This window comes from Achroia grisella, unplaced genomic scaffold (assembly GCF_030625045.1).
Source record: "Achroia grisella isolate CSIRO2021 unplaced genomic scaffold, CSIRO_AGI_Agris_v1 utg241, whole genome shotgun sequence".
Lineage (NCBI taxonomy): Eukaryota > Metazoa > Arthropoda > Insecta > Lepidoptera > Pyralidae > Achroia > Achroia grisella.
The window spans coordinates 657,507-671,453 of record NW_026712734.1 but is presented as its reverse complement, the minus strand read 5'-3'; the positions used below and the strand labels follow the sequence as shown (position 1 = coordinate 671,453).

The window sequence follows — 13,947 nt, the reverse complement described above, 5'->3', positions numbered from 1 at the left end:
TGTGCTAGTTTCTCTACAAACATTCTATAAAAGAGTAGTTTTGTGTAAAAATTTGTTTATAAATAGTAAGCGTATTTGACACTGTATATAAGATGAATTATAAAATAACTTTTAAGTAGTACAGGGTTGATAAACATAGTAAAAGGTCGTCTAAGTAATAGAAAATATAATATAAGAAATAGGATATAAAATATATTTTATAATAGTACAACACTTATATTATTAGTTAAAATATAGATACATTAAATTATGAAGCGATTAATAATTCTCAATTATTAAATCTATCTATATTCTACGTAATAATATTAAGGTTATACCAAATTTGTATATACCATTAGAACGTATATTAATGTATACCTACACTTGTAAGTTCTAACTACTCAAAAGACCTGTCAAGTTTCACATTCATGATTTACCCACCCAACATAAAGCCCTAAAACATTGCTATTTTAGGATTGCGGAAACACATTAGGTACTCATATATCACAATAAAAAATAAACCCATAGAGCCCTTTAACACATGTTAATGCTAGTTGATGATCCCTTTAAAGAATTTTTCATTAATGAGGAATACAATTACCATTACAATTCTAACCTGACATTAGGTTTTGTTTCTTCATCTGGACAACTAAAACAAAATGGTATCATATTTATATTTAGATAAGGATAGTCGTATTATTTAATTACAACAATAATATAATATTAAAACAGTATAAAAACAATTATTAGTGTACTATAAAGACTGTACAAGTGTATTCTAATGTAGTAACTATAGGAAATAATAATATATAACCCAGATGACGACGTCACTGACGAGAAACTGTCAACTGTCGAAGTTCTTGTAAAGGTAACCTACATACATACTCTCCAAGAAAACTAAGATTATTTTTTATTACTTTATGGGCACAGTTTTTGTATATATACATAATCTGATTCTTGTTACTCTATTATGCAAAAAATACTGGACAGATTTTAATAAAACAATAATTTTGCTTTATACATCAGAATAACAAATCAAATAAAAAAAAATAAAGTCTTGTCGCTGTCTGTACATCCCTATGTATGCTGAATCTTTAAAACTACGCAATGGATTTTGAAGCGGTTTTTTAATAGATAGAGTGATTCAAGAGGAAGGTTTATATATATTATATAATACATGTACAACCGTGCGAAGCCGGAGCAAGTAGCCAGTAAGCTATAATTTAAAAAGTAATTATGAAAATTGGGCAAAAAATAATGATAAATGTCAAGTAAACGAAGTTGCGAGGATCAGCTGGTACGGTTATATATAATAAAATTAATATAAAGTATATCCAGTCACTTCCATTGAATATTTCCACCTATATCAATAGGGACCCATACAAAATATACACAGTGAATATTTCTCTTTTTCCAACATTAAAATTTCAAGCAACGGAATATTATTACGTACGAGGCTTATACATTTTTTATTAGTAGGGTCTTTTGTGATTGGCAACGCTCGCCGCATTTGTAAAACTTATCAACATTGTAGGTAATTTAAAAAAAAAAACAAAATGTATGGAAACCAAATCCAATTTCTGATTCTGATATAGATTCACTTTTTCAGCTATTATTATCTTATTAAATACTCGACACTAGCTGTGTCCACGGTTTCACCCGCCTGAAATTTATAGCCTATGTGTTATTCTGATGTATATATGTATATGTACATGTATCTATATTACTGTAAAGTTTCATCAAAACCCTTTCAGTAGTATTAGCATCCATCAATCCATACATACTCACAAACGCGTTTATAATATTAGTAAGATAGTAGTAGAGATACATTAGAACCAAATTACAAAGACTTTCTTGCTTCCGACTCGCTCCTCATCATAAAATTAATATACTTTAATTTTTTTTCTTCTATAAGGTAATATCCATAACTGACTAGTCCATCATTATTATTACATTACATATAATTTTTAGAAGAATTTATAGTTAATCAAACTAACTAATTCGAAGTTTAATAGAAACAACCATCATATATTAATTTTTAAATCGGACAGTATAATTCAGTCTTACCTACTTCAGCCGTCAAGCAGTTCCTTTGTGAAGCAAATGACATAGGTGACATCAAATGGTAACATGATATAATTTTTAGATCAGTTACATAAGTTTAAAATGACTAAATTATATCCCCTAATCAAGAGCTAACCTTTTCTGGTATATACTTCATTTTGACTAACTCTAGTTTAACTGATTTCTGTCATAGTTTCGTAACAGTAGATAGTCGTACCTAACCGCAATGCCACAATACGATGTAACGTTACATTTTTACACAACTTCAAGTCGACCAGATATGTATGGTAGTTTTTTCTACGGATAATAATGAAATGATGCACACCCACTTACGTTAACGGTATACGCTGGCTGTACCAATATGTGGTGATTAGCGTGTTAATGATAGACGGAGAGATTAATGAAAGAATTTATACAGAATGACGATAATAGTAACGGTAATGTACAGAGCATAATTAAAGGGTTTGGTACACGTCAAATGTCTATGATTTGTATTTGAATAATCTAAAAACTGAAAATTGAACACATCTAAGATAGTTTAGATAATTTTGACATTAATTTATCAATCTTATAGAATATTTTAAATTATCATTATGACATTTTATAATAGAAAAATAACTTCCTTAATGTTTTCTTTTATCCTTGTATCCTTGTTGTTTTATCCTGTTATCCTTGTTGTATTACGTGATTAAGTACATGTATATAAATATGCATATTCATTTATATTTAATTAATATTAATATAAATTACAGTTTCATATATAACAATTAAGTAACGAGTCAAACATTGCAATATTGGCTTAGTGTAGACGTCAGTAAACACACATCTAGTAAATTGGATTGCTTAGTTCCAAGCAACGTCCCAAATAGAAACGATTACTACTTTTAGTTATAAACGAAACTTCAAAGTATCCATCACTATATTATAAAAATAATGTTACTTATACATTAACATACAAAATTTATATTAATATGTAGGTATATTGAGAATAAATGGAGATTACTTTTATACATTCCAACAAATCTCGATTTATCGAGTAACTCGACTTACTTCATCGACTATGTAAAATATTGATATTACTGTTTGTACTACGACTATGCTGAGGGACCTCATTATAAGGAAATAAAATATAATTTAATATATAGGTACTAGTATATTAATCTGTGGTGTTTAATTTAAGAACTGGTGAATGATTTAAACGGATCTGTCAAACGAATCATAAGATATAGAGCAGATGAGTTTCTGATAATCTGGCTGAGCAATCAACATATTGCTACAATTGGAAATATGAAAATTTCAATTCAAATATCAAATACTTAAGGAAGCACTAGAAATCAGAAATAGAAAAGTCAATGAAACATAACTCTTGAACTAGGTAGTAGTATAAGAGCTATTTAAAAAAGTAATTACAAATAAAAAGCTAATAATAATACACTTAAGGTAATATGCAAACAAATTTTATTGAAACGTTCAAAGCGAAGCGAAGTCTAAGTCAATCCACTTCCAGATACGAGTTTAGTTTCCAATATAGAAGATTTTCTGGCGGCTTTGGCGCTAGTCCCGAGCCATTAGGATGTTGGCACTACGCCAACAACGATTGAGGTGCAGGTATATTTGTAAGCAACATTCAAGGAAGTGTGGAATCTTGGAATAGATCAGAATGACTGCTCTTTATAATTAACGGCAGTGATTATCTCTCATCAAAATATACTATTCAAAGTAGAGACTAATTCCCCGGATATACACGTAGCATTTCCCGTCCATAAGCGTATTTTAAATGAAATAGTCAATTGTATTATATTGACACTATAAAACAATATAAAAACCATTTTATGTATGCAAAGTTTCACGTCTCTACATTTTTATAACTAAATTTTTTCATAAATACATTTATATTGATGAAAAAATTAAGTTAAATAAAACGTAAATACCTAAAAAACTACTTCTCTTGTATGTTACTATAGTACTATACATATACATACCTTTTATTTCGCATTCATTACTTCGAAACTCATTCTGCGATCTATAGATACGAGTACTGTAGCAATAAAACAGTGAAAGTCGCCAAATTTCAATGTTATTCTTACTATAAAACCGGCCTAGACATGGTTGTTTATGTAATATTTCCTAGCGCCAATAAAATATATCTAATAATAATAATTCTTTAGCATAATAACGGATGGTGGTGATTGTTTACCAAAACATATTTTAGCTGCATCCTAATTGACAACGATCACTTAAAAATATTTTAGTTATAAATATATTATTGAGATTGAAGAGAGACTGAAAGAAGATAGAACAACATTTATTGTGATAGTTTAGAAAACTATTATAAAGACACATTACTGGTTTGTCCATTTAATCTTAGTAGAACACTAGAGCGTTAGCACAATGTACACGGATGCGACAACGTCAGAGGCATAGTTCTCACTGTGGGTGCGCGTACGTTTATTTCGCAAACCAGTGATATTGACCGACAAACCACCTTTAGAGGACACCACTGTTTAATGCTCAACAGTGAATGCTTCTTGCGCCATATAATGTCAAATGTGAAACTAACTTCAGTATATCAAAAACTCACTATGTTAGACGTCGAACATGATCGTGTATAAGTGTAACTTTGGAATATAAAGTCACAATATGTTTTGTTTTATTCCTATTGTTGATCGTACTTAGTCGATGGGTCAACACATAACATCATGTGTGCCGTTAACTGTTTGCTATTCCAATCATATAAACTAGTTAAATAATCCTACGCAAATACATGCAAATAGAATATTGTTCACCTAAATTCTATCCTCAATCAGCTCCAAATTATATCATTAATAAATATTGATAGTTTCTTTAGAAAATGGCATTACATTACTTAGTCTTAATTTCAACGCTATTTTGCCAACAACTTAAAATTTTGGTTTAACATAAATATTCTTTGAATAAAGTAAGTTTGAACATATTACCGATAATCCTAGCAGTAGCGGCCTGATCTTGACAGCTAATGTCAATCATCAGAATAATAACGTTTTAGTCATTGTTTTGAATGTAAAACAATTCAATTTACTACTATTAACTCTGTATCTTTGTGTAGATCGGTAGAAAGAATTGCTTTGGATTTGTCTGTTCTGGCAGTGGATTATAATATACATAGTATATTAATTTTAGAAGTACCAATAACTTTAATATATAAAATTAATCTGACATTTATTAATTTATTTAATTTTTTAATAATAGATACTTTCATAAAATATAATGTTAAGTTTGATATTACATTGGATACATAAATCTTAGAAGTATTACTTAGTGTACATCAACATTTAACATTAGTTGAAATGGCTATATACTTAACTATAGTACAAAACCGTACGAGTTGATATTGTGAGTCTATTTCGTCATTTTTTCTTAATTAATATATAGATCTAATAAATAAATTACTAGATCTATCTACTTTAATAGTTATATTTCAATCTTCGCAAATTGTCACATATTAAAACTATCCCAGTGTACCTCTACCAGTAAAAAACTATTTTAAACAAATTACAGGTCATTTCATCATTTCATAAATTATTAGATTATATGTGTTATTTAGGGATCGATAATACTATATTTATATTAAAATTTTAGATTATTTATAGTGGTAAATACTTTCATTTAGGTAAAATACGAAATAAACCGGTAATACATTGAATTTTACTTTCATATGTAACCTAGACTATTCATTAGTAATCTTAGCGAAATACAAATTGAATACTACCCACACATAATTAACGTATCGTAAGAAATTCAATATATTGTAAACCGTGAGCACTGCAATTAAAACAGGTTTCTAGTTACCACATGGTGGAAAGTGGTTAGTAGGCTGTTCAACTTAGATAGTTGCAAGTAAAAAATTTCTATATACCTTGTTTCTCTTCTAGTACTAGATTAATGCACGTGCAATCTTAAATCTAATAAAAACCCATATCGCAACAGCAGTCGAGGAGAAAATTCATTAACTCCTAACATTGTGCTCGTCCACGTGACTAAAAATTATTGTCTTACTATTGACTTGAGTATTACAACAATTTGGACTATACACCCACTGTTTTTCGTGAGTCATCTAAATAAATATTTATTTGTTTTCTTCCATTCCCGTGAAAATTTTCAACAAATCTTTCTCACGGCCCGTTCAGACATTGCACATTGGTCATTAACAAATCGTGCGGAAAATTCTAAGGAATCTATCTGCCTGCCAAATTTCAATCTTTCAGTTTGGTTTACCGCTTATTCTATACTGTGACACTAATGGCGTCCATCATGCGTTGCGTCCCCATTTCTGAGGTCTACGGCGTGACTGAATAAAGTACATTTAGCTTTCTTACCCTTCATTGCTTATAATATTTTTTTATTTTCATTTTTATGAAGCGACATCATTGCGGTAACGACCTTGCTGTATAAATATGTAAGACAATCAACTTATATAACGAGGCCATCCGATGTAACTGTAGCGTGACCAAAATAATTTCAATTACAACTGATATATTACGCGTCTATTATATACTCGTATAATAATCTACATAAACGACCTTCCTTCGTTTGTCTAATAAATCCTTGCTTACTGTTTTTATCTTACCCGCTTATTTTTCCTGAATTCCTGGATATGAGTACATGCCGTAATATTTGGGGTCTTAGATATATTAATTGTGTGGTGCCCGTAACAAAAGTTTTGCTTAGTTTGGCACTAAATAGCTTTGTGTGAATTGTCCAGAAATATTATTATTTGTTATTTTATTCATAAATGTTAATCAAGTATTCTTTAAAAATCTAAATTATATTAACTTTATTACAATTTCCGTACGAATTATTATAGTTCAAGTGTTTGGAATTAGATTGAGCTATGATTATTTCTTTATAATGATAATATCAAAATAATAATCAATAAAATAAGGAGTTAAGAAGTTAATAATTTATTATCAGTTATTTTATATTCAACAGAAATTTTGAGATATAGTCGTATACATTCTGCATATTTCGACCGCAAATAGAAGCAAGATAATATTACAAGTTGGTTCATAATAATGCAGTATAATTCATTGGGTAATCAATGCAGTGACGATATCTACTGTACTTTTAAATTTTAAATCGTATTGACGTTTCAAGAAATCTGCCAGCATATTAAAGATAGCATATCACACACTTGTGTACACATGTCTAAGATCATAGATTTTCTTAAATTATATTAAATCAATAGATAATATATATATATCTTCAGTGACGATGGTGGTTGGACGATGAAGGTGGACCAAATGCTGTGGCATTACTACCGATGAATGGGTTCAATTCCTCGCATGATGCATTTATATTCTTGAGTATGATTGTTTGTCTGGGTGTTTCTATGTACATTATGTATGTATTTAGATAAATAAGATATTTCTATCAATTGTTTAGTACCCGTAATATAAACTCTACTTAGCTTGGCACTCGATAGCGTTGTGTGATTATTTATTATTAGATATCATTTACTTCTTTATGAGAGTGTTATCCGATCGTAATTTAACACTCGAATCGCCGTTTGTCATGTTAATAAGTGGATTTAGAGATCGGAGATTCAAGATCCGTCCAGTTCGCAATAGTATTCCGCAGCCGGAGAATGCGATAAACCACACATAGACTGTCAATTGTTTCGAAATTTGATCAACTTGTAAGGAATTTATCGATATTTATAAAAAATTTTGCTCTTTTGTCGTTAATTCAAAATATAATTATCATTGTTTCAGGTATTGCAGGACTTACTAACTTTTTAATTTCTTTTAGATACCAATATCATTCACAAATTTTTGCATCTGAATACGTATATTAAGGAGTCGTAGCAACTAATGTTTTAAATTGTCTAAATGTAGGAGGATCATTATAGCATGGGAATCTTACGTATTAACTCTGCTACATTTTGTACAATTTGAATGATTACAAAGCAACCACACAAAAGATTTCAACGAATAATGATTATATAGCCCATGACAACATGTACTTACTCATCTACCAAGCACATTAGAAGATGTTTCTTTATGCTTGTACTTACTCGTATGTTATGAGTAGATATAGATACAATACAAGTTTGTGTTGTTCAATGTTGGTAAATAGACATCTTATTAAAGTATAGTTCGAGACGCCTTTCTCCTAATTCGCGAATGGTGGTGTGACCGACTTACAGAACGGCGTAGCCGTTTAAACGTCAACTGGTGCATAAACTGTAAGTAGTACTTCTTAAAACGATAATATAATTACGTTGACCTTAGTAAAACACAACAAAAACGCACCTGAGTGGAATCGGCTGAAAAGGGAAGCGATGTGTGGACGGGTGTGGTGCTATGATGGGTCCCGGAGGCGGATGCACCGGCACTGGCACCGGTAAGGCTACAGGCACCGGGTGCGCCTGAGGGGGTAACGTGCTGTACGGCGGCGGTGGTATACTCTCAAGCAGCTCGGGCACTCGCGGCGCCCGCGCACGCCGAGTGCGCCGCCGCCGCGTCGGCTCCTCCGTCTGACACTCTGCGGTAGCAACACTCCTTTCTCTCTCCGTCTGCACGGCACTGTTCACATTACAACCGGACGAGGCATCCTGCACCTGCACTATGTTGACGTTCACACTTGACACATTTTGGCGGCTCGGCTCGCCCGGAACGCGCACAGAGACCGAGTCCGATTTACGCAGCGGGGCGGGCGCCGGCACTGGCAACCGCATCTCGTGGCGGAGAGTAATCGCGCGAAACGACGCGCGCGCATGACGACCGCCGCTTGGCGACTGGGGAGCGCATGGTGCCGCCGCCCCCCCGCCGAAGCTGTCGCTCGCCAGGGCACCATCAGTTCGAGAGCGCGAGAGGGGCGGCGAGCGGCACTCATACGGCTGCCATAATAGCGAAGAGAGGGCTTCGGCAGCGGATAGCGGCGGCGGAGGCGCGGTCGGCCAGCCTGCGCCGCTCATCTCGTGACCGCGCTCCGCTGTCGAGCCAGCGCCGTCACCCGCCACCCGCCACCGCTAGCGCCTGTAAATTCCACCATACATAAATTTAATAAATTGTATGTAATACATAATACAAATAGGAATCTAATGTTAGCCTAGAACCAGGAAAATATATGTAATATAAATCATAAGGAATTATAATAAATTTGTATTTATAACTTTTGAACAGTAAAAAGCTAATAAAAAGTAAAAATAATGTTTTCTCAAGCGCTTACAGCTCAATATTTTTTTATTGTTTTATTTCTATACGTATTATAATAATAGGTAAAAATGACTAGGTAAATTTATTTAATATTCACTAACAGGAGTGGATAATAAAATTATACATATAGTATATATGTACCTATATATACCCTATAATTTTACACATTATATTGTTTTAAAGTTTTATAACACAGTATACAATTTGTTAAGCCATTTGTCCAATTAGCCAATATAGTTTTTCTCATACATATTCTAAGAAATCACAGCGTTCAGTTAATGTTAAAATAAATGTTCATTGCTATTCCTTTAGTTAAGAATTAATCTTAATTACCTACTACTCCTTCAATAGAATACTACTTCAATTATAGTCCTCATGCCTTCGGTACATTCATTCATAACAAACCATTACGGAACAATATAAAAGAACAATCTTGGAAATTTCGTAATTCCGTATGCTTTTTGGTTACGTAACTTTGGATGTTCACTATAATTATAAAAGCCACATCTTCCCTTCGTTTTTTCTTTCACGTTCATGTTACAACCTACAACTCAACGGCCTAGCGGTTTAGCACACCGCATAACTCTCCACGGTTGGGAGTTCCATTCTTCGCATGTGTATTCATGAGTATGATTGTTTGTTTTGGTCTGGGTATTTCTGGGTATATTATAGATGTATTAACAAAAAAAATATGGTTTTAAATATTTAAGTTCTGTAGTACCATAAACATAACACAAATTTGCTTAGCTTGGGACGAGATGGCGCCGTGTGAACTGTCTAAGGTCATTATTATTAATATGTTAAAGTTAACAATTCTATTAGTTTTTTTATAGATACTATTATGGCGGCAAACACTTATTTTATAACCGCTGATATTAAATTATTTTATATTTTGTAATCAAATATAGGTACCCACCCAATATCTTAATTTAAACTTCGTTTCATACAGGGTAAACACTATAGGATAAGTAGCCTAGCCTAGCGACAACGATGGTATTCAAGAAACTTCAACAACCCAGTTCAACTTCCCAGAAAGAAGCAAAGTAGAACATTAAAAACAATTTTAATTCCTTACGATACAAGCAATGCAAGCTATGTCACATCATCAATTTAAAATTTCTAAAACATAGTATTATTATTTTACCAATTATTTATTTTTTACCAATTATTTTTTTTGATAATAGTTTTCAGTTTTATAAATACTTATTTTACATTTTTTGGGTTGATATATATACTTTATACATTTCTCTGAATAATAAAACGTAACGTGTTGTACGTTATAAATATATATATACAAGTATTAAAAACGTAGTAAAGCAAAGTCTAAATTTATATAAATCTTTTTTTGATGTCAATAACAAAAACGTTATATCTAACAAGTTTTTTATTGTAACCTTAAATCACAACTAATAATATTTAAAAAGAAAAAAAATATTCAGTGCTATGCTTTATAAAACGATAAATAATCCATAATGATGTAAGGAGTCTGTGCAGCTATTTTCAAGATTAGCATCAATTTCATATTGTTCAGCCAAAAATTGTATATTAAAAATTTTCAATGGATTACTTAATAAGTAGTTATTACGTAAACTGTGTTTGAAAGTCAACGAAAAGATGCATACCGGACCATACCATAAGTACAGAATATGAAAGATCTAGACTGGCTAATTTAATATAATATAAGCTGCCATGTTTTCTTATAAGTTTGTTTTATTAACGAATTAAATGTAGGTTGTCACTACTATAATAGGAAAGTTAATGGGGGCGCCACTGTATTACGCTCGGGAATCAGCAGCGCCATCTATCACACTTTTTCTTTTCAGAAATAAATTCAGGCGAGAATGGCAGAAAAGAAAAGATAGGTGACCGCACCGAATGTTCTGAGGGGACCTGGACCAGATGCGCCGCAGACCTTAGAAGGTGAAAAATTATGTAAGAGCAGTGGTTAAATACATGTTAAAGAAAAAGAAAAAGATCACACCTGCCTCTATAGGTAATAAAATTACCAGATACGGAGGCATGCATGCATATCATTCTAATTACATGCATTAATAAAAAACTATTCCTACTTTTATATAGACTAATATAGAAGCAATATGATTACACTCTTAGAAACTCTTACTAAGGTAAACTGTACATGGATATATCCGTCGCACAAAATAATGTTTTATGTGTAACTTTTTTTTGGAGTTAGGATTAAGGTGCCTTAATCATAGCATCATATCATGAATATCATAGCATAAGGGGTCATTATGATGACGTAATCTCCGTGATGCTGTTTATGTATACAAACCAACGATGCCACTTTCTATTAATTCAACCGTCAGCTTGTTTGCACTTCAGTTACACAAAAAAATCGTAATAGCTTCTAAAGCAAAAACAAAAGTTAAAACGTAAATTTCACAAGCCTATTGGGCTAATCTACAAGTCGATGTCACGGCCCTTATTTGAGTGTACCAACGCGTTACTAAACCGATTACAGTTCACTTGCTTCTTTGGTAGGTGTCAATCAACAATTTTTATGAATATTCGAGCTTTGTAATAAAGTTACTCCGTATTTAAATTTACTATTCTAAATATCGTAATCAAATATATACCTACAAGTGTTTTTACAAAATGTCTTATTTTTAAAGTCTATGAAATATGTATCTATATAAATACAATGAAAATTTAAAATTTGTTTTAACGTCTAATAATAAAAAATGTCATCTCTATTGGGTAATAATTATATTTTTTATTATATTCAAAACGTATACAAACGAGATTATAGTTAGATTAATTACATTCCTACAGTACAATAGTTTAAAACTTCATCCTCTTCAAATTCAAAGATTTTTAATACCGTGACATCAATTTTATAATAATTGTGATTTATATCCTGCGATGTCATAGTATTTAAGTGAGATTTCTCTCCTTTAATTTATAAAGGTCGGGAATACTGTCTATTAAGTAAACCTGCCAAGGATAACATTCATTGCAAAGTTTGTGTAGAACTTTTTACTTCAACGTATTTAACTTACAGCTGTTTTTCTAAATTACACAATTAATTATTTAATCAAGAGCAAAATAGAGCTGTTCCCAGCATAACTTTCCCCGTTTATCATTTGCATAGGGCTATATAGACTGTATATTTTTTTACCTTTTTTAAAAAAAAATAGATCCAAGTGTAATGTATAAATTCTCTTATTTTGTGTATAACTACTAACGGTAAAACTTTTGGAGTACATCCACTGCAAAATTTTCCATGTGTTGTTTAGGTAACTGTACTGTAGTATGGATGTTATTGGAAATAATTGTAATTAGTATTAGAATATAATTATTGTTTGTCTCAAATGAGAATTATTTATAAATCACTTTTCCCTCAAAAATACAATACATTACTCTTATTGTTATCTATAACAAAACTGTTTATTATATTCACTGGCTATTCTGTAATTGATGACGAAAACATTAAGTACCTATATAGATTACATTATTATAATATATTTTATTATTTAATAATATATTAGTATTAACTTCATCTTTATTACAATATTAATTAACGTAAATCTCAATAAAAGCATATGAAATAAAACTAAGTGCCTCATGTATTTTGAGTATTAAGTAGTAGGTATATAAAACTTTTCTAACTTTGATTTCATGCATTAAAAACGTATACATTTTCAAAATAGTATGATTCATTTTGCGCTCATATCATATTTCAATTTGTACAAAAACAGGTTTCAGTATTAACAAGCTTTGATGAATGTGAATATTCACCGACCAAACTTAATATTCTGGACCAAATCCCGCAGCGGTAAGCTTTAGACAGCATGAAAATTTTATGAAATTTTAATAAAGGCGTCCTTACAAAAGTACAAGTCGACACGGTAGTCCTTTAGTCAAATCTAGTTACTCTATTAGTACAAACCTGTTATACACCTATCTTTAAAGATATTAATGTGCTACATTTACATTAACAAAAATGTGTAATTAGAGAACATAGTAATACAAAAAGCGAATGTTTTTCAAGTATAACTTCTACTTTATTTTTTAATGTTTATATACATCATTGGGGAAGGTTAAAACTCGAATTCTAATTAAAAATTGTAGGTATATAAAATAATAATATCCGTTTCAAAATCACTACTTGAAATCACTCTGCTGGCGAACGTAAACGTTCATCGTTATAACCTATAACAGTACCATTAAATGTATAACTGGAGTTTTAGACAAAAGTATGTAGTAATTACATATATAATTCCAATACAAGATATAAAATAGACGCCAATGCATATGGTCATCATTCAAATAGAAAGCCACTTGTTAAATGTCTAATTATTCAAATATTTACAATTGTTTCTGAAATTTGACTGTAATGCAGATATAGCAGTTTTTCGACGTGTTTACACTAATATCCTGTCTATATAATTATGTATCTATTTTATGCCAACGGTTTTTAAAAGTATTTTATTTTTTTCAGAACATAATATGTTAATCTGAAATTTATAAGTAGAAACCTGCCGTAATGATTCTTTTTATAGTTAATACAATGAAATTAAACACTCTACTTCTATGTTGGACCCATATTAATATTACCGAATAATACGAAATTTCGAGCATACTATGGAATGTAATTGTTTTCGTAAAATATACTGATGTTTTATCAATACATATGACTCGACGTATATACCGCTATTAGACATACCTTTTGTATAATCCAAATAAT

The 13,947-nt window shown here is 31.1% G+C and overlaps 1 protein-coding gene across 1 annotated transcript in view; it reads right to left on the bottom strand.

Annotated features, from left to right (window-relative positions):
* Positions 1-9,129, bottom strand: part of LOC131842494 (uncharacterized) — an 84,879-nt gene extending 75,750 nt beyond the window's left edge. Inside the window, exon 1 of the mRNA XM_059191032.1 lies at positions 8,334-9,129. Coding sequence (XP_059047015.1) covers positions 8,334-8,998 — 665 coding nt within the window. The 5' untranslated portion in view covers positions 8,999-9,129. The remainder of the gene's footprint in view (positions 1-8,333) is intronic.
* Positions 9,130-13,947: the final 4,818 nt, after the last annotated feature.